The 27811-nt window shown below is 46.7% G+C and overlaps 1 protein-coding gene across 1 annotated transcript; it reads left to right on the plus strand.

The window, feature by feature from the left end:
* Window positions 1–152: 152 nt before the first annotated feature.
* Window positions 153–25959, plus strand: Eif4ebp2 (eukaryotic translation initiation factor 4E binding protein 2). Its single transcript, XM_075980169.1, has 3 exons — window positions 153–533; window positions 17064–17249; window positions 20235–25959. Exons 1-3 carry the CDS (start codon window positions 389–391, stop codon window positions 20264–20266), a joined length of 363 nt encoding a protein of 120 aa, XP_075836284.1. The 5' UTR covers window positions 153–388; the 3' UTR covers window positions 20267–25959.
* Window positions 25960–27811: the final 1852 nt, after the last annotated feature.

Raw genomic sequence — 27811 nt, forward strand, 5'->3', positions numbered from 1 at the left:
CCACTTCCTGTTTTTTGGATTTCCGGGACGACCCTCTGGCTTCACCAGCTCAGCCCCGCCCTCAGTTCCTCGATCAACACCCCCCCCTCGACACGCCTCCTGCTTTCGCCACATCCGGTCTCCATATTGCACTCCCCTCCCCTCTTGCTCCCGCCTTCGCTCGCTTCCGGTAGTCACCGTTACCGCTGCTGCCGCTGCTGCTTCTGCTGCTGAGGCTGCGGGCGGAGGCCGGAGGACCGGGCGGCGGCGGCGGCGGGAGCGCAGCGGGACGACCGAGCGAGAGCCGGCGAGTTGAGAGCCGAGCGCTCTCTTTCTCCCGCTCTAGGAGCCAGTGCCTCCCGGGCCCCGCCGCCGCCGCCGCACAAAGCCGCGAGCCCGCGCCTGAGCCATGTCCGCGTCGGCAGGCGGCGGCCACCAGCCCAGCCAGAGCCGCGCCATCCCCACGCGCACCGTGGCCATCAGCGACGCTGCGCAGCTACCTCAGGACTACTGCACCACTCCCGGCGGGACGCTGTTCTCCACCACGCCGGGAGGTGAGTTGTCCGGGCCTGCCCGCCATCGCCGCTGGCGCGTGGCACTGTATGCTCGACCCGCCGCTTCCTCTCCCGGGCACGTCTGCCGCTCGGACTGTGTGCTGCAGAACGTGCACTCTGCGAGGCAGGACTCGTCTCTGGAGCTGCCCCTCGGGTTTTGGAGGAGGGAAGTCGGGGACGGGGATCCGGCGCGGAATCGTCCGTTGACTTATCTGGCAGTGCTTAGAGCCCCGGGACGAGGCTGGCATGCATTGTGCATGCCTCGCCCTGTGTTATCCTCCTTTGGCAGCATTGTTTACTTTGTTGGAGGAGTCATCACAGGTCAGGGGAGCCCCAGGCTGGAGAATTGGCAAGGGGTGGTGGTGGTAAAATGCCTCCTGTGGTAGCCCAGATGTTGGCTCTGGTAGAGGCGCCGTCAGCTTTCAGCTCCGGGCTTTGGGGGAGCGACTTTGAGATTGTGGACGGGGGCTTTGTCAAATAGCAAACACTAGTCGGAATAGGTTGCATGGTCGTAGGGAAGGGGCTTGTAGAGGGAGGCAGTGCAAAAGGAGGTGCCTGGGGTTGCTTTTCCAAAGATGACCCGGAACTGTTTACCAGCAACACTAGAGGTGAAACATGTTGAATTGGTCACGGGAAAGGAAGCGCAAAGGTTGTTTGTCCCCATTCCGGGCTATTCTCTAGAGGGAGAAAGGAATCTTCTGGGCCTTAATGAAGGGAACTGGCCTTCCTTTTCTAATCTCAGAACTTTGCCTTCTTTTGGTGACCCAGGGGGTTGGCCTTTGGCTAGCGGGTGAAGATTTGGTTGGCAGTCTCTGCAGTCTGTACAGTTGGGTAGTCTTGACCATGGGGCAGGCCTCCCAAGTTCACCTCAACCGATCACTTGCAAATTGGCCCTGGCCCTCCTGGAATTTTGTGCAATAGGAAGGCACAGAATAAGGGTTTGCCTTGCCAACACCAAGAGGTAGCAATCCAGATGCTGTGTGTGGTAGTTTGGGCCTGTGGTCCCATTCCTCTGGGAAGAAGAGGCAGGAGAGTTCAATGTAAGGCCAGCCCCAGCTACATAAATGAGTCCTAGGACAGCTTGAGCTACAGGGTCAGACCCTGTCTCAAAAAAAAAAAACAACAACAACAACAACAAAATCAACCAAACAAGGAAGGGAGTGATGGAGCAAAGCAAACAAAGCTAGGAGAAACGTTGGCAGAGGATCCAGCCAGGCCAGTCTAGAGAAAGGGATGAATGCCCTGAAAGACCTTCAGAATGACTCTGGCAGAGGAAGCCATTCCTTAGGACTCTCCAGGTTAAAGAATGGGTAAGACAGGTCCACTCTGGAACAGTGGCCCTGTTGCTGAAGAGACCTTTGATTTGATCTATTCAAGATCAACAGGATTTAGGCTTGCTTTTCATGGCTTTTTTTTGAGACAACGTTTCACCACATGGTCCATCATACTACCTTGAACCTTGTTGTGTGATCCATGCTGGCCTCAGATCCATGGTGTTCTTGCCTTAGTCTCCTGAGGGCTGGGGTTGTTGTGTGTCCCTCCATGTCTGGTGGAAACAACAATCAGGAAAGATCTTGGTCAGCTCCAGATAAAATTGTCTTAATTTGAACTAGTAACTCTTAAGAAACAGAATTTAGTGGCCAGCACTTGGCAGACAGGCAGGTTGATCTCTGTGAGTTCAAAGCTAACTCATTCTACATAATGATTTCAGGACAGCCAACGTTACATAGTGACACCCTGTCTCTTTAAAAGGGAAAAAAAAAGGATTATTTCCAGGGTGGTGGAGAGATATCTGTAATTCTCCAGAGTTTTGTATGGTTTTGGTCAGTAAAATGCCCATACTTCCAACAGTTCAGAGCACATGTCACAGTAACAGGTGCATTTAGCTGTAATTTACTTGGGGAGGAACCATAGTTTTAGCTGTATGTTAATCTTGCTCTCCTGAGAGAAGATCCAGAGACGATCTGTGGTCGTATTTCAAACCCCGAGCTGCTGTGCTTTCAAAAGAAGAAAAGGCACGTAGTCTTTAAGCCTTGCTTTAAAGATAGAAGCTGTCTCGCAGCTTGGATTAGTTCTAACATGCTTGGGAAGGTCTGCCGGAAATATGCATTCATTTGCTTTTCCACGACAGTTACCACTCGGCCTGTGTCTGCAGAGCTTCTGCACAGAGTTTGTTTGTTTGGGGGTGGGGTCTCACTATATGCCCCTGGCTTGCCTGGAGCTCACAGAGAAGTGCCTTGTCTCTGCTTCGTGAGTACTGACATTAAAGGCCACTCACTATGCCTGGCAGTCTTTAGATTTTGATACAGGTTGGCTTGCTTCCTTTTTGAAAGGAGATAGCACTGTAAAACCAGGCCAGCCTCACCCTCAGCAATCCCACCTGCCTCTGCTTTTCTAATGCTGGGATTTAAAGTATGCACCACTCTGACTGGCTAAGCAGTCTTTTATAGCAGTTAACTCAGCGGTGGTTAGTTAAACAATGCTTGTTGACTTTTTCCACTTTAGAATGATTTGTCTGTGTGTGCGGTGGTTGAGACAGGGTTTCTCTGTGTTTTAGCTCTGGCTGTTCTGGGACTCTGTAGACCAGGCTGACCTTGAACTCACCAAAATCTGCCTGCCTCTGCTTCCCAAGTGCTGGGATTAAAGGTGTGCCACCATTCCTCGGCTGGAATGACTTTAAGGTGGTCTCGAGAGGGCTCAGATGGGCGATGGTGGCGCACGCCTTTAATCCCAGCACTTGGGAGGCAGAGGCAGGCAGATCTCTGTGAGTTCGAGACCAGCCTGGTCTACAGAGCTAGTTCCAGGACAGGCTCCAAAGCCACAGAGAAACCCTGTCTTGAAAAAAAAAAAAAAAAAAGAGAGGGCTCAGCAGTTAAGAGTGTGCCTGCCAAACTTGCAGAGGACCTGAGTTCAGTTCCCAGTTTCCACACTGGGCTGCCTGTAACTCCCATCTTCAGGAGATCTCATACTCTCACCTGGCCTTCACTAGCATCTTCTGCACATGTGGCATACGTCTCATAGACACATACTTGTAGTATGAGCTGCGGGCAGGCCTGCTTTTCGTCCCACTTGGCTCCCGCATGGTTAGCTTTACACCCGAAATAACAACACACAAAATGTATTCATTTAAACACTGCTTGGCCCATTAGCTCCAGCCTCCTACTGACTAACTCTCACATCCTTATCAACCCACCTCCATTAATGTGTGTAGCACCACCAGGAACATTCTAGCGTATGTCCATCTTGGGCTGGAGCTTCATCGCGTCTACCCCGGAGAGCAGAGGCATGGAGTCTGAGCTCACTTCCTCTTCCAGCATTCTGTTCTGTTTACTCCACCCACCTATGTTCTAACCTATCAGGCCAAGCAGTTTCTTTATCAATTAACCAATGACCTTCCTCATCACATACTCATTTAAAAAAAAAAAAGACCTTTGTGTGTGTACAGTGTTTTGGCTTGCCAGTAATGGTCAGAGAGCAATTTTTTTTTTTTTTCAAGACAGGGTTTCTCTGTGGCTTTGGAGCCTGTCCTGGAACTAGCTCTTGTAGACCAGGCTGGTCTCGAACTCACAGAGATCCTCCTGCCTCTGCCTCCCGAGTGCTGGGATTAAAGGCCTGCGCCACCACCTCCCAGCTAGAGAGCAATTTTTTTATTTTCTTTTTCAAGACAGGGTTTCTCTGTGCGGCCCTGTCTGACCTGGAATCTCAAACTTAGAGATCTGCCTGCCTCTGCCTCCAGTGCTGGGATTAAAGGCCTGCGAGAGAGCAACTTTTGATCTCTCCTTCCATTGGGGTTTCTGGTGTGGTGAGCACCTTTACCCCTGAGCTGCCTCCTACTTTGGAAAATTCTTCCCTCTGATGATTTGTCTCTCTTCCTTGCACTAAGTCAATTTATCTCCGTGGTTGGTAAGGTCTTTAGTGGGTTTTGTGATCAGCACTTTACAGGAAACGAGCACAGCAGACCTAGGCAGCTGGTGCAGGCCTGTGCACCCAGCACTCTGGATGAGGAGACAGGATCACTACATGACACTCTGTCTCCAAAAAATGAAGTGTTAAATGTAGGTCTTGCTCTGCATGGGCTACAGATCTTGATTTGGAAGGGATGGAGGCTGCCAGTAACACTTGGAACAGTATGATCAAATGACTGGCTTACATACTTGAGACCTGAAAGCAGCTGGCTTGGACTGGGAATTTCTGCTTAGTGAGAAGGGAAGGGAGTGCGTTTCCTCCCTTGAGCTTCTGAATATCTGAAGTGCCACACCCTTGGGGAGGGCATTGTAGGATCATCTTCTGTTTGCTGAATGCCCTGAAAGATTGGCCTTGCCCTGGCCTTGTTGGGCAAGAGCCCTTCATTTGTTGGAGATCCAAAGTAAGCAAGCCCAGCTGGAGGGTTTTTTAAAGCTCCCCTCTGTGGTTTGGAAGTAAGAGCTGTACTAAAGGCACACTTGACTGTGACATCTTGAGTTGCTTTTGCTGGTGTTAGGGGACAGGAAAGCTTGTTTCATTTTCCCGTGTCTACACATGGAGCGATGGGTGGTAGTCGCTTCTTCCAGTAGCAGCTGCTTGTCGCCCTCATGGGAGGTGAGCATGTTCAGGGTGGAACTTTCTTGTTGGTTTGTCAGTCCAGTTAGCTGGAGGACCCAAATGAGGTGACTTTAGAATTAAAGGCCCCTGAGGCCTGAAGAAATGAATGTGTTGGGCAGCCTCAGATTCAGTTCTTCCTCCGCTGTCGTAGATGCTTACCTTCCTGGGAAAGAAGTTGGCAGACACTTCTACCTCTGGAATGCCAGCTTGCAACGTCTTTCTCCCCGTCTTCCTGAGAGACAAATGTTCTAGGTTAAGCAGAAGCCTAATGACCTTTAGCCTTCCTTGGTCCTCTCCTCAGTCACATTCTCAGTTATGGAAAAGAACAGTGCACACAGGAGCAGCAGAAGGCCACTAATCGCTATGGCCTGAAATCCATGTGTTTTCTCGTCTCTCTTTCCCTGCCAGCTGGCTCCTGCCTCTGCTAGGTTTCCTAGGGCAGAATTACCTCGGGCTATTGGTAAAATCTGGAAATAAACAAGAAGGCCTGAAGAAGTGGAAATAATCCCCTTTAGACTAAAGTGTGCTCTTTTTTTTAAAACAAAAAAAAAAGGAAAGGTGTATTGGGGGAGCCTGCTTTATGAGCTGATTCTTACTGGCTACAGGGTTGATAGAGTTTCTCAGTGAGTTTGGCCTGTTTATTCTGAGACAACAAAATGTCTTTCTTTAGCTTCATTTTGTTCTCTTGTGTGTGTGTGTGTGTGTGTGTGTGTGTGTGTGTGTGTGTGTGTGTGTGGCGCGTGCCCCCATGGGCCCATGCAGAGGCCAAGAATTGCTTGCTTACTTATCACCCTTTAGACAGGGTTTGTTTGCTGAACCTAGAGGTTTGACTAGACTAGGTTAGCTACCCAACAGGTTCCAGCACTGGGGATTTGAACTCAGATCCTCACGATTATGTACCAAACACCTCTTTTTGCTGAGCCCTTTAACTTTAGTTCTTAGCCTCGGCACTTCATTATTATGAGTGAGAGATACACATCACATCACTCTGCCTTGTTATGCCAGGAAAATGGCAACTGCTTACTTCAGTATTACAGACTGCCGTGGCTTTGTGCTGAATTTGGAGGGCATGGCTTTGCTTTGCAAGCCTGGTGAAGGCTGAGGTCATTTCTTGTCAAGGCAGCACTGGGAGAGAGGAATCGTTCAGATGAGGGGTGACTGGGAAGGTAGAGCTGCTGTTCCAAATACAGAACTGCCCCTCCTCTGCTCACCATCCCTCAGAGGGAATAGAGAAACTGACACCTGCACCCCAAAGTCATTGAGCAGAGACCTTTCCAGACCTGGAGTCTTTTTTTTTTTTTTTTTTTTTTTTTGGTTTTTCGAGACAGGGTTTCTCTGTGGCTTTGGAGCCTGTCCTGGAACTAGCTCTGTAGACCAGGCTGGTCTCGAACTCACAGAGATCTGCCTGCCTCTGCCTCCCGAGTGCTGGGATTAAAGGCGTGCGCCACCACCGCCCGGCTAGACCTGGAGTCTTAAAGGCAGTTTTCGTTGAGGGATTTTATATGACTATGGATTCTGTAGCCTTAGCTTGTATGTAAAGACTTGTGGATTAGACAGGACAGTTAAGTGTGGGAAGCTGCTTCATCTAGTGAGCAGGAGAGGAAGAGGCCTGGGTCCTTGGTGAGTTTGGTGAATTGAAGGGCTTCCTAGCTCCAAGTCTTTAGGATGGAGATTTTTTGCATGTCCATTTATAGAACCTAAGCTCTGTTGAGACTTGTAGATAAGACCTAAGCTGCCATTTCCAAATCCGTCACTTGTGTGTGTGCATGTGTGTTTTTGTTTTTGAGGTCTTGTTGTGTAGCCTTGGCTGGCCTGGAAGTCACTAAGTATGCCTGCCCGACTGGTCTCAAACTCAAAGAAATCTGTCTGCCTCTGCTTCCTGAGTGCTAGGGTTAAAGACGTGTGCCGCCATACCCAACCTTACTTTGTTATTTTATATATAAAACCTTTGTTCTTGGGTTCAGTGGTGTTTTCTTGTAATTCCAGCACTTGGGGTCTGAGGTTGGTAGATCAAAAACAATGAAGCAAAAGCCTAGTTTGTTTTTTATCGTCTGTCAACAGCTGTCCATCCTGAGTGTTCCTAGTTTGGTTTTGTGTCTGTGTGCATGAAAGCATCACTGTTCTATTGATGTGTTCTACCTAGTTTTGGAGACAAGGTTTCTCACTGAATGGTGCTCATTGATTGATTAGCTAGCTGGTGAGCTTTTGAATTTTTCCCCCCTCCAACATAATATTTTTATTCATTATTTGGAAATTTCATACCAAGCATCCCAATCACACTCACTTCCCAGTCTTCCCTGGTCCATCCCACCCACCTTAGTGATGACCTCCTCCCAAAAAAAGAAGAAAATTCACTTTGTATTGCATGTTTACTAACTGGAACATTATTGCTGTAAAAAAGCTGAGTCCTTCCCCACCCACATCCCTGACAGAGCCATCATTTGTGGAGAGCTACACTTCAGCAACCTTATTATAATTTTTAAGCGTTCTCTTCGATGGCTTTCTGTCTAGTCAGTTACCTTTTCCGGGAGGAAGTACTTCGTTTTTTTGAGACAGGATCTTGCTAAGTTGCCATGGTCAACCTTGAAGGTGCTCTGTCACCCAGGCTGACTTTGAACTTTCTTTCTCCCTGACTCAGCCACCAAGGTAGTTGGGATTTGAGGTCTTTGCCACCAGCCCTGTTCAAAAGCCTAGTTTTTAAAGATCACCTCATCTTGTTCCTAGACCATAGCTTGGAGAAGGTAAAAATCTCAACAGGCAAAAATAGTTGTATTGAGAAATACAGTTCGGTCCTGTGGCTTCCTGTTATCTGCAGAGATGGTCTCAATCCTTGTCTAGATCTGTATTTTGGTTTTCTTGACCAGTTCTACTGGGTACGGCCTTCAGTGTGGTGGTATGTGGCATACTGATCTTTGGGAGAAAGCTGTCTTCCCATTAAGTAAAATCTTAGCTGTGGGCACTTAAAGCTCTGGGCTGTGGCAGCTGTTGGCTCTTACAGGTGCCTTTAACTAGAAGGTGAGGAAATTCTATTCCTAGTTTGCGGGATATAATCATCCTGAAAGAATGTTAGGGATCTTTTGGAGGGACATGGTTTTGGGGATAAAGCTCAAAGCCTCTGCCATTTGAATGACCCTCTCAGGCCCAGAGTTTTTCTTTTAGTGAGGTGATCATGTGACTTGCTTTATTCTTTTAAGATATAGTCTATAAGCCGGGCAGTGGTGGTGAACACCTTTAATCCCAGCACTTGGAAGGCAGAAGCAGGCGAATCTCTGTTACAGAGAACTCCTGCCTCAGAGGAAAAAAAGGTGTTATTGCACACCTTTATTCCCAGCACTTGAGAGCAGAGGCAGGCAGATCTCTGTGAGTTTGAGGCCAGCAAAGAATTCCAGGACAGTTGGGGCTGTTACATAGAGAACCCTGTCTCAAAAAACAAAACAAAAAAGTATATTCCGTTAATTAACTTTTCAGCTGTCAAGTCAGCCTCGCACTCTGGCTAAATCTCCCTTGTTCTTGTACTGATGTTGCTGGATTTGGTTTGCTGGTTTTAGTTGTATACTGATGAAGGACAGTACTCTATTTTTCTTGTGTCTTCTTTGCCAGTTTTGCAATTAAGGTAATAACATTTCATTCAATTTTAATTCTTTGGAAATGTCTTTCTGTGTATAGTGGGCATGCTGACTGTATATTAGGATAGATGTTGCTCTGTGGATTCAGAGGTATTTAGCAGGAGTGCAGCAGGCTCCGTTGGGATTCGGACTGTTAGGAGCTCTTAGGTCTTCTATTACTTCTACATTGACATGAAGTGGCTCTTGTGTTTGAGGCAGAGCCTCAGTATCTTCTTGGCTGGTCTGAAACTAGCTGTGTAAACCGTACTGGCCTGAAACTCACAAAGATCCACCTACTTCTGCCTGCTTGACTAAGTTTTTGTGCCACCATTGACCATGCCCAACTCCTAAAACAGCAGGAAACAGACTAGGTGGGTGTATCCAAGGGATGAGTCAACACTCCTCATTGTGAGGAAAAGTGGAGGGTGGTAGTAGGTGTGAGTTGGTTTTAGAGCTGGCCAAAAGCAGTGACCTTGAGGAGGAAATAGTCGGGCTGAAAGCCTAAGTTGAATTTGTGTTTCCCCTTGCCACTTGGAAAGATGGGTAGTTTATCATTAGCATTACCAAAACTTGACAACATATGACAGGAGATTTAATCCAGAGACCTGTTCCATGAGGCAGTCAGAAGCCTGGGAGATCCAACCTGCACTTTCTTTCAGTTGTTTCTGTGGAGAAGATTTATTTCCAGGTGAATGTTCAAATCCAAACAGTAGTGGGGATGCTTCATTTTGACTTGGATTTCCGGAGACACACTAGACAGGGTCGGTTGGGATTTGGTATTATTAGCTGGTTTTGTTTTTCCTTTTCCTTCCTTCCTTCCTTCCTTCCTTCCTTCCTTCCTTCCTTCCTTCCTTCCTTCCTTCCTTCCTTCCTTCTTGTTTGTTTTTCTTTTGATTTGAAACTAGGTCTCTTTAAAAAAAAAGAAAAGAAAAGAAACTAGGTCTCTTGTAGCCTAATCTGAGCAGAACTAAGCCTATGACCTTGAATTTAAGATCCTGCCTCTGCTTCCTGAGTACTAGGATTGCAGGCGTGTACTAACTACCAAGCCTGTTTAGGTCTGTGCAGCCATTGCACCAAGGGTTTGTGCATGCTTGGCAAGTATTCTACCCACTGAGCTACATCCTCGGGCCTCTGTTATTAGCCTTAGAGAACACCTGATTCAACTCATTATGCAACCCAGACTTTGCCTCAGTGCCTGTGTTAATTGTGTTGTTCCGTGTCTCTGTGTCACTGTGATTTACATTGATTTCTTTGTAAAGAAGGCATCTGTCAGCTGCTCTTCAGGGTCTCCCCAACAGTGCTTCCTAGCAGGACACAGCCATTCCTCTCTGGCCTATGCAGTGATCAGACGGGTCCATCCTTGAGTACTTGCATTTGGTAACCTTTGCTCCTGGTTGCTGGGGAATGGGTTTAGAGGATTTCTTAAACCATCCATAGAACTTTACAGGTCTCCCTTTGCCACGGCACTTAGTCGTATTATGATAGAAGGCCCCAAACTCCAGTTGTGCTTTTAGCTGTCCTAAAAACAGTCTCAGTTTTGAGGGATTTAGTGGCTGAGCAAAGTAAATGTGATTTGGCCACCACCAGTCTCCTGGGGGGCCTCCAGCTTAGGCAACCTTTAGTTTTCTTTGGATTATCAGCCACAGGACTTTTTAACAGTCTATTCATCAAGGGCCTCCATGAAGAACAAATGTTTGTTAAAACTAAAACCTGGATTCTGGTGCAGGCAGGCAGACCTTCCCAAGCGTGGGGGATAAGCTCTCTATCATCTTTCACATGTTTCTGCATCTTCCTTCTCTGTTATTAAGGGGTAGGGGAGGCCCAGCCTTCTTCTGAGTGTTTAAAGTCACTGACTGCTAGAGATCTTGTTTCTGACTTCTTGATTTTCCTTGCTGGGCTGGAGGAAGGGCTCAGTGGTTCAGAACATGTGCTACTCTTGCAGAGGACTGGAGTTTGGTTCCCAGAACCCCATCAGGCCCCTAATAGCCTCCTCTAACTCCAGCTCCAAGAGACCAGCACCTTCTGGCCTCCTTGGACACCTGCATTCTATATGCATAATTAAAGATTAAAAATAATTTTTTAAATTTTATTTTATTTTTGTTTTTTGAGATGGGGTTTCTCTGAGTAACAGCTCTGTCTTGGAACTCACTTTGTAGACCAGGCTGACCTCGAACTCATAGAGATCTGCCTGCCTCTGCTGGGATTAAAGGTGCCACCACTGCCTGTCTAAAAATAAATCTTTTTTTTTTTTAATATTTTATTTATTACATATACAATATTCTGTCTGTGTGTATGCCTGTATGCCAGAAGAGGGCACCAGACCTCATCACAGATGGTTGTGAGCCACCATGTGGTTGCTGGGAACTGAACTCAGGACCTTTGTTTTTTTTTAATTTATTTATTTATTATGCATACAATATTCTGTCTGTGTGCATGCCTGCAGGCCAGAAGAGGGCACCAGACCTCTTTACAGATGGTTGTGAACCACCATGTGGTTGCTGGGAATTGAACTCAGGACCTTTGGAAGAGCAGGCACTGCTCTTAACCTCTGAGCCATCTCTCCAGCCCCCTAAAAATAAATCTTAAAAAGAATTCCCCCCCTTTAATCCCAGTACTCGGGAGGCAGAGGCAGGCGGATCTCTGTGAGTTCGAGGCCAGCCTGGTCTACAAGAGCTAGTTCCAGAACAGGAACCAAAAAAAAGCTACGGAGAAACCCTGTCTCGAAAAACCAAAAAAAACAAACAAACAAACAAAAAAAAAAGAATTCCCATAGACTACCAAGGTTGCTTGCCAAGTGCTGTCTTTTTTTGTGGTGGTTGATTGTTGTTGTCTGTCTGTTTTGCTTTGTTTTATTTTGTGATAGTCTGACTGTAGTCCTGGCTGGCCTGAAATTCACTGTGTAGACTAGGTGCTGGGATTAAAGGCATGTACCATCAAACTTGGTCTGTTGCTTTATTTTTAACTGTTTCTTTTTAAATGTTACCGATGTGTGTACTGAGGTACATGTGTGAACCTCAGGATGGCTTCTACTGTGGGATCCAGGAGTTGAACTCTGGGCTTCAGGTTTGTGCACCAAGTCCTTTTACCCAGTGAGCCATCTTGTTGGTGCTTGGTTCTTTTTAAATTCAGTTTGTCCACTTGCCGGCTTGCCCGCTTGCCCAGCACTGGAGCTATATGAGTGTGGAGCATGCCCTCACGTACTCCCGTGACTTCACCATCTAACTACCCGTTGTTTTCATTCAGTTTTCTCATGCCGTCTGCTGCCCTGGCGGTGTCAGTCCTCTTCTGCGTGGAACGGAAGTGCCTTTTTCTTTTGTGTTTCTGTTGTGTTGGAGTTCAGACTTAAAGCCTTGCTATGCTAGACAAGTACTCTACATCCAGTTAGTCTGCAGTCCATACACTGCCCTCCTAAAGGTGGTAGTCAGATTACTATGAGTTCAAGGCCAGCCTGAGCTACAGAAAGAGACCCTGCTTCTCCCCCCAAAACAAAAAAAGTTTGTCTACAAGTTCACATGTGTCAAGGACATGGAATATTTTCATTTTTAATAGATTGTCTTTGATTCTTTACCATAAACACAAATATCCATTTAGGAATTAAAGAAATATTTTTCCTGATAATTAACATTTTTCTTTGAATAGCTCGATTCTTTGGAATGCCAAGTGCTTATTAATCACTAACACTCTGGTTGCTAGTGCTGTTTTGTGTGTGTGTGTGTGTCCATCCCATTTGGTATGTAACTACCAAATAGTAACTTATTTATTTACTTATTTGGGGTTTTTGAAACAGGGTTTTCCTGTGTAACTCTGACTGTCCTGGAACTTACTGTAGACCAGGCTGGCCTCACACTCACAGAGATCCACTTGCTTCTGCCTCCTGAGTGCTGGGATTAAAGGCGTGCACCACCACTGCCCAACCCAAATCAGTAAATTCTTTAACCTGCAATGACTCGAAATTCAATAAATTGGTGTGGAAAGGTAGTAATTTAGCTCAGTAGGTACAACTGAATAAAACTGGTCAAAAGCCAAAACTTGTACATTGGGAACTACAAAATGTTGAGTGGCCATTAAAATAGGTAAAGGGACTTGCCGCTAAGCTTGAATTTGATTCCCAGGATCCGTGTGGTGGAAGGAGAGGACAGACTTCTTCAAGTTGTTCTCTGACCTCAACGTGTACTCCATCGCATGCATGCCCTCCAACAACCAGGTGCATGTGCGTGCACACACACTACGTAAATGTAATTTTAAAAATTAATATTGAGGTGCTGGAGAGATGGCTTAGAGGTTAAGAGCACTGGCTGCTCTTCCAGAGGTCCCGAGTTCAATTCCCAGCAACCATATTTGTAGTGGAATATTATGCCCTCTCTGGCATAAAGGTGTACATGCAGATAGAGCACTTATATACATGAAATAAATAAGTCTTTTTTAAAAATTAATGTTGAAAGAGATTCAAGAGGCACTTACTGTTGATAGATTAGGAAATGATGCACACAGACAGGCGTCAGAATTCAAGCTCACATCTTTGGGAACAGCCTTGGAACTCTACAGGACCTGAAATACCTCTCATCTCCGGGTTTCAGAATGTGTGGTTTGCACTTGTATGTGGAACAATGGGAAAGAATTGAGAAGCCAGAAGTAGTATGTATGCCTTCTCAGTGCACCCCTCCCCCATCCAGTAGACGTTCATAGCAATTCACATTGAACCTCTTTTCAGTAAACAGTGGCTACTGAAAAGAGGCTACAACTGGCTGCTCTCCCAGAAACAGAATTTGGACCCACAGTCACAGGTAGAGTTCCTGGAAAAAAAACAGGATTTATAACCTTGGATTAAGTAATTTCTTAGATTTGACAACAAAACCACAAGCAATAGCAACAAATATATATATATATTGGATCTCATTGCAGTTAAACACTAGGACCTGAGGTGGTGGCACATATGAACCCAGCATTTAGAACTCGATTGTGTGTATTAGATGGAGCAAGTTCTAGGTCAGCTAGGGATTTAAACATTTTGTTTTCTTTTTATGCTTCAAAGAATGACATCACTGAACACATGCCCCTGGGTTCAATCATCAGGACTGGGGGAGGGAGGGAGATGGGAGAAGAGAGAGAGGGAGAAAATATATAAGCAGAAATAAATTGTGTGTGTTTATATCTAGATTATAAAAAATAATGCTGGAGATCTCAGTCAGTGGTAGAGCACTTGCCTCAGATACACAAGCTTGTGGGTTCAATTCTCAGCACACACACACACACACACACATTTTGAGGGGATGATTAAAACACAGTAAAAGGTCAGAGGTCCTGACACCTTTTTCCAAAGGTGATGGATAGTAGAAAAGCCAAAGGACATGAGGTGCAGAGCTGACAGAATTAGTCATTAGGGAAGGCAGAGTAGGTCAGTACAGGGGAGATCACTTCATGTCAGCTAGGGCGGCTAGCATGAAAAAGACCCCACGGTGTAAACTGCACTGTGAGAAGTTGGGGTCTCACATTGCTGGCAGGAATGTGAAGTCTGTGGTCATTGGAAAACAGCAGTTCCTCAGTTAGCATGTGACTTAGCATTCCATATTGGGATGTGCTCCAGGAAATGGCTGTTCACACTATAACCTGTGCATGGATATCTACATCTTAAATTGGTGTCATTCCTAATAGTCAAGGTGTTGCAACAGCCACATATCCGTCCGCTGATGAAGAGATTAACAACTGGTTTGTTCACATTACTGGTATCTCCCCCAACCATGGGGATGGATTTCAGAACATCCTCTGGGTGCTGGAGACTACAAGAAGCAGTAGGCCGTGGCTACTGATTTCCTCTATACATCGCTGTGTAAGTTAGGCACAGCAAGAGATCAGTAGTAACTGATGATAAAATAATTGAAACTGCAGTTGTAATGAAAGTTATTTGAAACTTAAATCTTTGCTTTCTTACCACTTTGAAAACACGGTAAAACCTCAGAAAAGGGAGGACTACTATCTGTAATTTATAAGTTTAATTATGGCAGCACCTTAGATCGTTGTCTTATTGTGGTTAAAAGACTGGATTTTAATGTACTAACAAAATTTTGGTGTGCTCTGCCAAACCTGATGAGTTGAGTTCTATCCCTGAGAACCACATGGTAGGAGAGAACAGAACAGATTTCTGAAAGTTGTCCTCTGACCACCACATGCTCATGTGTACATGCATACATACATACATACATACATACATACATACATACTGTCATATAAAAAGAAAAGCATTTCAGCTGGGTGTGGAGTGCTTGCCTATAATCTCAGCATTTAAAAGGCTGAGGCAGGAGGATACCAAGTTCAAGGCCAGCAGGGTTGCATAGGGAGGCATTGTCAAAACAAGATTGGGGCTGGAGAGATGGCTCAGCAGTTAAGAGCTCAGGACCCACAACCATTCATAGGCACACACATTGTGCACATACATAAAGGTAGGCAAAACATTCATACATGTAAATAAATTTTAAAAAAGGAAAAAGTGACAAAAGTTTAAGGTAGTAAATGTGCGAAATACTCCAAGTTGATAATTATCTGATATACATATGAATTAGAACGTTATTATACCCCATAAATAGGTTAGTCGATAGTGAGGGTGTCAGACAAATGTGTAGAGTCGGTCCACTAAAGCTCTTTCCCTTTGTTAGAAAAAGCCATTGTCTCTGTCCCCTTTCAACCTTTGATCCCTAATCTACATAGCTTAATAATAAACAGATTATGGGTTTCCAAACAGATTAGAAGTCTCAAGTTGGGATGACTAGAAAAGAACGTGTTATGAACACAATTCAGTGTAGAAGCTTTGATATGCACGCAGTGTGATTGGACTAAATGGTGGGGGGCTTAGGTACAGATAAACCTAAGGGGTTGGCTTGTGATGAGAGTAGTATCCTCGTGAGTGGCGGTGACTGCAAGCTTGCTTCTCCATCTGACTGACTGCAAGTGGTTTGTTGTATTAATATTTATTTTATGTCCGTGGCATGGGCTTATATTGCCAAAGTGTGCAGAGGTCAAAGGACAACTTTTGGAGCTGGAGAGACGGCTCGGAGAGCACTGGAAGCTCTTCAAGAAGACCTGGGTTCTGCTCCCAGCTCCCACATGGTGGCTCATAACACCAGTAACTGCAGTTCCCCGGGATCCAGTGCTTCCTGGCCTCAGTATGTTCAGAACACACGTACATGCTGGCAAGATACTCATTTGTAAATTAACAGTAATCTTGTTTTTAAAATGGACAGACTTTGGCAATCACCCATTTCCTTCCACCATGTAAGACCCAGTGTTGAACCTGTTAAACAGGCTTAGCAGCAAGTTCCTCTGTCTGCTGAGCCATCCTTAGGTCTATGTTTGAAGAAATAGGGTATTCTGTCTCTCTAGGGGAGGTGGTCAGCCTCCAGGTTTCTTTGGGTAGCCTTTAATAGAAGATGCTTATCTACTTTTTTCACATACTTGTTTATATTTGCTTAGTCTTTGATTAAGAAAGTTATCTTGATGGGGGCTGGAGAGATGGTTCAGTAGTTAAGAGCATTGGCTGCTCTTCCAGAGGATCTGGGTTCAATTTCCAGCACCCACATGACAGCTCACAACTGTTTGTAACTCCAGTTCCAGGGGCTCAGTGCCCTCACACAGACATATATTCAGGCAAATCACCAGTGCACATAAAAATAAATTTAAAAAAAAAAAGACTTTTGGGAGTTAAGTTGGTCTAGTAGGTAAGTGGCTGAAACAAGATTTGATCCAAAATTCCAACCCAGGTTAAATTTCTTAAGGAGAAAGAGAAATGGAAGGGAGGGATTCAGTTTTGAAAATTGAAATATTTGGCTATCAATTATAAATAAATAAGACACAACTGCCATATGGAGCGTGAATTCTGTAGACTGGCACATACATAGGCAGGAGTCCTGCACAAGGTGATGTATTGAGTGATGTGAAAAGCACAGGTGAAGGGGAGGGAAGTGGCATTGGAGCTGAGTGTTGAAGAATCAAAGGAGTTTCCCAGAAGCAGAGCACCTTGCCCTCTCCCTGTTCATGGGGAGGGGGTAGTCTCTCCTTTTAGCTGGATTGATGCCAGGGATTAGGTGACATTGGAAGGGATTCTGGGTGGTCATTGCCTGTCTGTTCTTCTTCCTCTTCTCTCTGAGATTCCCAGTTACTTTTGTCTGCTCCCAGAGCAGTTATTTGAAGTGCTTTGGTCTCCCCTGGTAGGCACAGCTGATCCAGCAGTCTGCCTGGGAATTGTCTGACTCTGGCCTCTGAAGAGGACTGAGCCACACAAGTAGCCAGCTTCAGTAGTCATTGTGTTGGTGGTACCTTAATTTAATTGGAACTCTTCAACCTTGTGTTTTAGGAACACGAATCATTTATGACCGAAAGTTTCTGTTGGATCGTCGCAATTCTCCCATGGCACAGACCCCGCCTTGCCATCTGCCCAATATCCCTGGAGTCACCAGTCCTGGCACCTTAATTGAAGACTCCAAAGTAGAAGTGAACAACTTGAACAACCTGAACAATCATGACAGGAAGCACGCAGTTGGTGAGGGGCTGAGCTGGGGAGGTGCTGGAGTGGACTGTAGACTGGGACATGCTGCTTCATCAAAGCACAGCTGAGTGCGGTCGTGCGTGTGACGTGTCCTCTCCTCCTAAACATCTACTGAAGTGCTTTCAGTTTCCACCTAATTGCTAGGGAAAACCAAATCAGGATGGGAACCAGATGTAGTGATTTACACCTTCAGTTCCAGCACTCAGGAGGCAGATATGGGCAGGTCTCTGGGAGTTAGAGGCCACCTGGTCTATATAGGTAGACGCAGTCTTTTGATTTTAATTTTAATTTTTTTATTTTTTGGTTTTTTTCGAGACAGGGTTTTTCTGTGGTTTTGGAGCCTGTCCTGGAACTAGCTCTTGTAGACCAGGCTGGCCTCGAACTCACAGAGATCTGCCTGCCTCTGCCTCCAGAGTGCTGGGATTAAAGACATGCGCCACCACCGCCCGGCGATGCAGTCTTTAAAAAGGATGGCAACCCGGGGGCTGGAGAGATGGCTCAGAGGTTAAGAGCACTGACTTTCCTTCCAGAGGTCCTGAGTTCACTTCCCAGCAACCACATGGTGGCTCACAGCCATCTGTGAGATCTGGTGCCCTCTTCTGGCTTGTAGGCACACATGCAGCCAGAACATTGTATACATAATAAATTAATCTTTAAAAAAAAATGGCAACCCAAAGGTGAATTAGAACCATGCCTAAAGTTACATAAACACAATTGCACACACACGTTGTCCCTGCGACCTCCTTGCATGAACAAGTGTGCACATGCACACATTTCACCTCAAAGCAGAATCTTAGGCCACCTGCTTCCATCAACCCCAGAAAGAAAACCTGACCAAGTGGTGGTGGTGGCACACGCCTTTAATCTCAGGTGGATCTCGAGGCCAGCCTGGTCTGCAGAGCAACTTCCAAGATAACTAGGGCTACACAGAGCAACCCTGTTCCAGAGAGAGAGAGAGAGAGAGAGAGATCTGCCATCTTCATTGAGTGACTATAGTGGGCTGCCCTGCACCTTCAGAGCAGGAGAGAGACTTTGTGTTTCATGTTTTCTGAAACTCCAGTTAAGGTGTTTTCGTTTTTGTTTGTTTACTTGGGTTTTGGTTGGGAGGGGGGCAAGGTCTCGCTCTTGGCCAAGGCTGCAGAAAATTCACCATGAAGTCCAGACTGGCCTCAGACTTGCAGCTATCTTCCTGCCTCAGCTTCCTGAGTGCCTGAATTCTGGGTGTAGGCTGTCACACCTCTCTCCTCCCACCCCACTGCAAGTGTCAGTTCAGAGCAGGAGCCAGGTTCAAAGCCTCCAGAAGTGTGCTCCCTTGAGTGACCAGGAGCTGCGATGGGGTTGGTCTGTGGAAAAGCAGCTGGAAACATCCCCTTACACCTCACCTGGTGTGACTCTCCTCTCCACACCCACCCCCAGATGAGACTGACTGGCCAAAACAAAAATAAATGAGGTTTTATTGCTATGTAGCCCAAGCTCACCTCAAATTTAAGTATTGAATTTGAGTGCTAGTATTACCCTCAGGAGTAGGTATCGTGGGCCACAGGAAACAGGATTTTTTATTAGTTTTGCCCTTTGCAGGTAGAGAAAGACGTTGAAAACAGCTTTGCTGGGCTGGAGAGATGGCCAGGCCGAAAGACTCTTGTCTTAACCTGCAAAATAGCATTCAGATTAAATGTTCTGTCCTGTGGCCAGCCCACTCCGAAAGTGGGCCACTCCACGGAACAGAACGCTTGCCAGCATTTCTTTCGGATTACCATAGACTGGTTGTGAGCTCTGTCCTCAACCTCTTTCCAGTGGTCTAAAGTCAAAGTTAAGGGGGTAGTTATTTGTTGTCCCAATGTACTAGATTCCAACTCAAAAACGAACACAAAGACAAAAACAACAATACAAAATGGCAGACACAGACTCAAAACCGAGAGCCGCGCGGCAACAAACTGATACGAACCTGGAAGGGAGTGGGTAATAAGGGCCACGCTCCCTAGAAACTAAGATGACCTGGTCGCTCCTAGTTTCACAAATTGCCAGTGAAGCGTCCTCCGCGGCTGGGCCAGGGAGTGTTCCCGGACACGTCTGTCCCACTGCCTGGTCCCCTTCAAATACTAGCCCTGCGCAGGTACAATATTCCTTCAAATTTCATAAATATAAAGCACAATAACAGAAATAGACAAACATAAAACATTCAGACGAGCGCGCTCTTACCTCCAACCGGGTCAGGAATGGGTCTGAGGGCGACCAGCACTTCCCGGCCAATGCACCAAATGTTGGGCCCTAAAGCCCCACCAAGGAGGAGGTCGCCCCAAGAGACACAACACGGTTGATGCAATAGCAAGAGGAATTTTTATTTTGCCACGGCAGAGGTCCCCCAGCCTTGAGAGGAGAAGGACGACCGCTTTGTCTATTACAAGCTCTTTTAAAGGAAAAAACCACAAAATCAGGGAGGGGGGAGTACAAAGTCAAAAGGAAAGCCCAAAAATCATTTGTCTACTATTTTGACTAGTTCATTTAACGGTCAGCTAACTCTACTTAATCAATGTTGTAACAGTTACAAGGAGGAGCCTTGATCAATGTTATGGTTACAAGGAGGAGCCTTGATCAATGTTATGACGGTAACAAGGTCTTCTCACCCCAGTTCCAGGGTCCGGGTCTATACAATGGAGATGGAAAGTACTCAAAGCTCTAGTGCACGTGTTGTTGGTTACCAGGGCCCTGGTTCCCAGGAAGGGGGGGTGCAGTAGTGCTAAGGTGCCTCTAAGTCTTTCAAGAGCACTGATTGCACTTCCAGACGTCCTGAGTTCAATTCCCGGCAACCATATGGTGGCTCACAATCATCTGTAATTCAGTTGGGTTCCCTTTTCTGGCATGCAGACAGAACACTGTATACATAATAAATAAATTAAAAAAGAAAAAAACTTAAAAAGAAAACAGCTTTGTTATTATTACTCTTTGTACTAAACTTCTCTTTTCTTTCCTTCTAACTAGGGGATGAGGCCCAGTTTGAAATGGACATCTGACTGCTACGCAATCTAAGGAGGCTTCAGCACAGCGGCCCATGTGACCTGACTGGGCCAGTAGGAACGCAGTGAACCGAGAAGCCGGCAGTTCCCCTCCCCTCCCTCTGGGTGCCAAATGATGGGAGATAAAGCTCCATTGACCACAACTTCCCTGTCTCCTGCCCCTGCCCCTGCCCCTGCCCCATTAAGGTTAGGATGAAAGCCCTTGGATTACTCTAGAACTGAGCGGTTGGTCCTTGGAGGAAAGCAGTCCCTGTAACTTGCCTGTTCATTTCCTAAGAATCTTCTGCCCCCTTCTGATTTGCCCCAAGTCCAGGAACTCTCTAAGGAGAAGCACCGCTGCTTGGGGTGACTGGGGAGGGAAGGAGGTTTGGTGCCCATTGCTGTTCCTGTACTCTCTTCTGTCTTCCTCCCTGCATCCCATTGGTGAGTCAGTGCTGGATGTGGGATCTTTAAACCATTCTGAAGAATGATAAACAAAATGAGCTGCTTGCCCTATCCCTGGAGATGTTTGTCCTTGGTACTGGAGCACAGCTCTTGTACCTCCTGTGTGTAGCTCCGACTGCATTCCTGGGACACATGGCATGAGCTCCCTTTTCTCTAGGGAGAAGGCTTCTGTCCTGGGTGTGATGGCTCATCTCTTATCTAATTCATTGGCACAGGTATTTTTTAAACCTTCCTTCTGAAGAGACCCCTGGGTGACCAGGTGGTCTTTGCTTCTCTGCCATTCTTCCTACCTGCATCTTGCAGGCAGAGTCGTCTTCACTCCAAGATGCCCTGGGACTTCTGTCTGCTCCCAGAGCAGTCATTTGAAGTGCCAGTGCTTTGGTCGTTGTTACCTGGTGGGCACAGCTGGTCCCAGCGGTCTGCCTGAGAATGCCCTAACTCTGGCCTCTGTAGAGGACTGAGCCACACAAGTAGCCAGCCCTAGTAGTCATGGTTTAAACCTGATAGACTTTAGCAGGTTTGCTGCCCTGCAGTTTATTATATTTTGAGTTTAAAGTTGACTCCCCTATTCCCCTCCTGAATCTGCTTTATCCTTGGCTGCCGAGAGAGAAGCATGGGCTGAAAGAGTGCGTTCCTCCCAGTTTCCTTCTCCTCCTCATTGTAGACCTTCCTTCTTGCTTCCCTTCCTTCTCTCCTTTTCAAACCTCACTCTCTTTCCTTCTGGTTCTTCCACCAGGCCATTTTCTAAATCTACATCAAAGATACCTCCCATGTTGGTATCTGATAATATCTGTCTCTTCTCTTATCAGAGGAGAGACTTTTTATTTTTAAGATAACTACAGACCTATTTTTAGATAAGTTTTCAGTACGATTTTGAACTGCAACTTTTTTAACAAAACATCTTCCAGTATTAGGAAGGTTATAAAAAATGTTCATAGGCAAGTCTGCTGTCTTCACTGTCGGTTATCTCTCATAGTTCCTTATGAGTGCTTTCCCGTGCTCTCAAGTTTAGGGGCTATTTGGAGTATAGTGGTTTGTGAAACTGGACTAGTCTGCCTTGCTATGAGTTGTTGGCGAAAACTTCATTCTTTTCTTTTACCTTTTTGCTCTCTTGCTCCACCCTGCCCCACTCTCCTGGTACTGTGGACCGACAGGGAGATCCCGGGAGAGAGGCCTCCATAGACAGGCTGGTGAATCCGTCCTCCTACAGGAAGACAGTACAGCAGCCACTGGTGTCCTGGGAGTTTCTTCTTCTTTTTTTTTTTTTTTTTTTTGGTTTTTCGAGACATGGTTTCTCTGTGGTTTTGGAGTCTGTCCTGGAACTAGCTCTTGTAGACCAGGCTGGTCTTGAACTCACAGAGATCCTCCTGCCTCTGCCTCCCGAGTGCTGGGATTAAAGGCGTGTGCCACCACCGCCCGGCTTGTCCTGGGAATTTCTAATTCTTTTGGATGCCTGTCTAAACCCTCTTAGTAAGATTCCAGATCCCCATTGTCTGGGAAAGTCAGTTGTTTGTTTTTCCTTTGCACCATGGAAAGACCCTGTTTTGTGAAGACTTTAGGAAAAAGGAAGGACATCTGCAGAACTTGGTCTGTCTCCTGCCACACAATGTGAATAGCTTGTACTGCAGCCCTCTGTGACGATCGCTGTCTCAGGAATAAGCTGGGTCTCCAATGTTTGGGGATTCTTGGAGTCTCCAAGTTGATAATCAGAAGAGTTTTATTTCTTTGTTAAATGTGTCTGTTATGTTTTTAATTAAACTCCAAGTTTTACTTCATGGAGTCTTGGGAAAACTTAAGTTGTGCTGCCATTGGCATAAGCAGCTTGCTCAGGACCTCTGTACCCTGGAGCTTCATTCTTCGCGAGCAAGGCTCATGTTTCTTCGCACACTGGTGTTGGCACTCTGTGAACGCTGCAGTGAGGAGGCGTGAGTGTGCAGAAGAATATATGCTTCCTCATTGAACGCTGTCTGCAGCAGAGTGGCTTCCTGGACCCACCACTGGGAAGGGAGACCTGGCAGCTGAGTAGGATAGAGAAACTTTCCTTTTTCTTGCCATCTTGGAGAGTCTGCACATGCGCCCCTCCTCAATCAGAAACCATGTCTAGTATTCCTTAGAGTGTCACCTGTGTGGTGCAGGAGCCTTTTAGCCTTATGGCCTCTGCCAGGACCCCTCACTGCTTGGTGCAGGCCTTATATGAAGGCCACCTGTTCTTTGACCTCCACACATGAGCATTGTAAGATAATTGCACAAGGCAAGACATAAGCTTCCAGCAGATGGCATTTTTGTGCCATGCCTCATGAGCCATTTTCTAGTAAGCAGGGTCCAGTGGGGGTTCACCTCTGGGTGATCCAAAGGCCTCACAGCTGGAGCCTTAAATGGAGGGTATATGGTCCTAATCTGCCAGTCTCCCTCCTGAAGGAGACAGTTATTTAAACCTTAGTAGCCATCTACACTGTTGCTATGAAGGATGTGTTTCTGCACTTGTGACAATCAACCTACATGAGGAAGAAGCTCCAGCCCTGGTGGGAGACCCCAGCAGTGGCCTTCCTCCTGAGTTCCCAGCCCTTGTGTTCTGCTCAAATAGGCGCTTCCTTGCCTCCTCCAGGGAACTGGAGTGGAAAAGCTGGCTTCTAGATAGAGTTATCTTCTGCTGTGTAACAAATTACCTGCCAGCGTAATATCTCACAATAGTAAACACTACCTGTTGGTGTCTCAAATAGGGTTAGGGGCTGCTCAGCATGGAGCTTTAGCATGAGGTCTCATGGAGGTGCATGTAGTCTGTGGGTGGGGGCTGCTCTCGTCTGGAGCTGGAGAATCCCACTTCCATACTTTGTTTTTGTGGTTGTCAGCAGAGTGCCTCCCTCGTTCCGTATGGGACTCTGTAGGTATCATGCCATAGCACCTAGCTTCCTCCTGAGTGACTGATCCTAGAAAAGGAGGTGGGTAAGAAGAAAGTTGCAGTGCCTTTACACCACCGTGTCCCTAACAGGAGGAAAGTAGTCCTCAGGGAAATGGGGATAGCCACAGCCATAAGCTAGGTGCACATTGCTATCAGATCAGCCCTCTAAAATGGGACCAAACTGGGATAAAAGACTTCTCTTTCCCCAAAGCTACCCATTTGTCTTAAGAAAAGAGGCAGGAAATGGAGATTCCCAGATCCGTTGCATCCCCCCATCTGCCTGTTGTCAAGAACGCTTGCTTTTATGAGATTCTGAGGTGGCCTCTTCAAGCGTCATTTACCCCTTCTGACTTCCTTTAGCCCAGAGTTGACAAAAGGAATTGGGGGCCTTCCTATGCAGCCATACAAACTTTCTTAACTGGAGCGGTGTTTGGCAGAGGAATCAAAGGGCATTAGATGTCAGGTTCATGAGTTACAGAGCAGAAAGCATTTCAGGTTCTTGATATTGAAGTCAGGTGCTACCTGCATGCATTGGTCAAGGTGTCCCATCCAGATCATAAACCAGGGACACCTGAAAAATGCAGATGTCTGTCTGTACTTGATTGCTCTGGTCAGTGCAGCATGCAGAGGAGCCTGTTGCCTCCTGGACACTTTGATAGAAGGGTGCTCTTACAAAAAGCAGCAATCACATTTTCACCTGTAGGGGAAGCCACAGAGGTGGCTCACCAGTGCCTCGGATCTCATGGGATGTCTGCTGCTTCCTGCCATCCATTCTCCCCATCCTTAGATGGAGGCTCTTGTTTGAATTGGTGCTCTGTCTTCTAGCCTTTTCTTTTCTGTAGCTATGCTTGCTTTGGAGTGTATTTCAGGCTCTCGTGGTGCGTTTCTTTCTAGGGGTGAGGGATAGGGAGCTCTTGGGCCTCTCATCTGTTGTGTTTCACTGAAAGTCCATCCAACCTCTTGTATAGACTGCCACTGTGAGTGTATCAGGTAGGGAGCCTCCTTCCCATCTGCATCTTGGGTGCTGGCTGCTTGAGGGGGGTGTGGTGGAGCCCTTTTTATTCCCTCTAGAGGAAAGGCACTACTGTCTTCATGTAGTTCTTTAGTGTGTTTTCTGGACTCCATGCCCATGGCAGCTGTTTAATGATCTGCGAAAACCCAATCACTGACCCATCCTTACCATGGAAGGCGGGATTTATAGTGGAGGAACACCATTTCTTCTTGGGGTAGAGGGTTCTGTCTGAGCTTTTGAGTTACCCACAGCCCCTTGCCTCTCAGCCTTTAGTGACGGGAATTCGGGTTCCCGCAGTTGAGGCAATCCTTCGGTGCTTGCCATCCCGCCGTGCTTCCTGCTCTGGCAGTGCTTTTCACGGTAGTGGTGGGCTTTGTTGAAGCTGCTCACAGCTGAAGACTGTAAGGATGACTGACGGGTCCTCAATTTTCCAGTTGATCAGTCAAGATACCTTCCCCACCCTCTGAAACTAGCTTTCCCTTAGGCAGGTCCTGGATGGCAGAGCTTATTTTCAAAGTCTTTGGGTGGTCTGTGGTTTCTCTCTGCTTGCTCAACTCTTCCTGCACCCTAGTGGGCCATACTGTGCCCAGGAGAAAAGGCTACTGAACTAGCGGAAACAGTTCCTAGTGGATACAAACTCCTGCTTACCTTTCTGAGGTGGAAGGGTGGTGGTGAGAGGCCGAATGCCTGGTAGACACTTGGCTGTGCTGATACTTCCAAAGGGAGCTCCTTCCAGGGCTTCAGACCTAAATCCAGGGCATTGTGAACTTCAGAGAATCCACAAATCTAGCACAGAATGCCCATTCTTGCCTCTATACCCCCTTCCTCTCATTTCAGTCTTAAAAACTGCCCAGCCCAGGCCTGGGGGTTATGACTGGAGGGCAAGAGAGTGGGGACACCAGCAGGAGGTAGGGGCCAGCGTGACACCGATGCCTTGGCCCCCACTTCATGGCTCCAGGAAGCCTTAAAGAAGGCAACTTGAAGAATCCCAAGGACTCCGATTCCCAGTTGTCCATATTAAGAATCTGTGTTTTCTGATAGACCCTCCCCTGTTCACTGCTGCAGTCTTAGCCACATGGGATGGAATTTCAGAGGCTGCCAGTACTTTCCTTGGTCCTCCTACTTGGTTCCCTTGATGTGCTGTCCCCTTACCTCCCTCCCTTCGCTGTCAGCAATGGTCCGTGGAAGGTTCCATGCAATCCTAAGACAGTCCTGTGTGATTCCATGACCAGTTTGTTTTCTTACTGTCCTTCCAAGCCAGCAGGTATTTGGAACTAGGTGAAAATTTCTCACCAACGGTTGCTGTTACAGCTAAATAAAGACATTGAATATTGACTTGGTGTTTTGTGGTGCTGGGCAGTGAACCCTGCATTTCACATATGCTACAGGCACACTTCACAGAGCCAGCCTGAACTTAGTATGTTAAGTTTTTTGTTTGTTTTTGAGATAGGGTCTCACTGTAAATTGCAAGATGACCTAGAACTTCCCATATAGACCAGGCTGGCCTTGAATGCAGAGTCACAAGCCTCAGCCTCTCCAGTGCTAGGTTTAAAGGCTTGTATCACCACACTTAGCCTCTTGGTATATTGATCTTATTTATTTTCCGAGATAGGATTCTCTGTGTAACAGCTCTGGCTGTTCTGGAACTTGCTCTGTAGATCAGGCTGGCCTCATTCACAGAGATCTGCCTACCTCTGCCTCTCCAGTTCTGGGATTAAAAGTGTGTGTTGTGACCACCACCCAGCTTGCCTTTTTCTTTCTTTTTATTCCTTGTTTATTTGGGGTCAGATACCACACAGGGTTTGCACCTGAAACCCCACTGCTCAGGAGGCTGAGGCAGAAGGATTGCTGAAAGTTGGAGGCCAGCCTGGCCCACATACACACCCACACACCAGAACAGTGTCTGGTGTGCTGTTGCAGGTTGTTCACATTTGGCGAGTCTCAGCTGGAGAAGCCAGGCTGAAGAGACCTGCTGCTTTCTGTCTTCCTAGTGGATCACTGTCATTCTGGTCCTATGAGTGTGAGCACAGGAACTTAATGGCCTCTCCTTGCTCTAAGAAGCCCACCCTGCATATATATCTTGCTCTAGACCAGTGGTTCAACCTTCCTAATGCTGTGACCCTTTAACACAGTTCCTCATATTGTGGTGACCCCGCCCCCAACCATAAAATAATTTTCATCGCTATTTTATAATGGTAGTTTTACTGCTGCTATGAATTGAGTATCTGATACACGTATCTGGTATTCGACCCACAGGCGAGAGCCATTCTAGGCTGTGCTGCATGAGCCTGGCTTGGCTTTCTTGTCTTGGTGGCTGTGGACAGGTGTCAAGACAGTGTCATAGAGGTTTGGTGCTGGGCCTTAGATCTCTCAACTTCTGGTTCTATCAGGGTAAAGAAATGATTGTACGATCAGGAGAATCTGTGCCTAGTGCTGGTACAGCCAGTTCTTGGAGAACTCAATTGGTACACATCTGTACTCCATCACTCTAGACTGCATGGGCTATACTGAGACCCTCTATTCAGATGTGGGTTAGAGCAGACAGAACTGTATAAAGCTAGGACTAAAGGGAACTCGGAACTGGGATAACCTGCAGAGCCTCTACTGGAGATGGAGGAATGGAGTCTTCCTGCTGTAGAAGGATTCTTTTGTTTTTTTCAGACAGGGTTTCTCTGCAGCTTTCGAGCCTGTCCTGGAACTCATTTTGTAGACCAGTCTGGCCTTAAAGTCACGGAGGTCCACCTGCCTCTGCCTCCCAAGTGCTGGGATTAAAAACAGCTTTCACCACCACTGCCTGGCTAAAAGGGTTCTTAACATGGAGATAAACTCAAGTTATGGTGCAGAGGGTCACAACTGTCGCCCCTCAATTCTGTATCATCTTGTCTCTGCTGCTGCCAGACCCACCTGCACTGTGTGTGTGTGTGTGTGTGTGTGTGTGTGAGAGAGAGAGAGAGAGAGAGAGAGAGAGAGAGAGAGAGAGAGAGAGAGAGAGAGCGCTATTGTTTCTGCCCTTGGTCCTGCTTACAGTGTGTGTGTGTGTGTGTGTGTGTGTGTGTGTGTGTGTGTGTGTGTAAGGAAGCTATTGTTTCTGCCCTTGGCACTGCTTACACTTGCAGAACACTAGACCTTTGCCTCGAGAGCAAATATCTATAAAAACCCTACATTCAGATAGAACAGTTGTCAGAGG

This window comes from Microtus pennsylvanicus, chromosome 7, assembly GCF_037038515.1.
Source record: "Microtus pennsylvanicus isolate mMicPen1 chromosome 7, mMicPen1.hap1, whole genome shotgun sequence".
Taxonomy (NCBI): domain Eukaryota; kingdom Metazoa; phylum Chordata; class Mammalia; order Rodentia; family Cricetidae; genus Microtus; species Microtus pennsylvanicus.

Bases quoted from the DNA above. Each gene is read 5' to 3' on its own strand.
- Eif4ebp2 (XM_075980169.1), top strand. From the start codon at position 389: ATGTCCGCGTCGGCAGGCGGCGGCCACCAGCCCAGCCAGAGCCGCGCC. The intron at 534-17,063 runs GTGAGTTGTCCG...CTTGTGTTTTAG, and splicing joins GTTCTCCACCACGCCGGGAG to GAACACGAATCATTTATGAC. The intron at 17,250-20,234 runs GTGAGGGGCTGA...CCTTCTAACTAG, and splicing joins TGACAGGAAGCACGCAGTTG to GGGATGAGGCCCAGTTTGAA.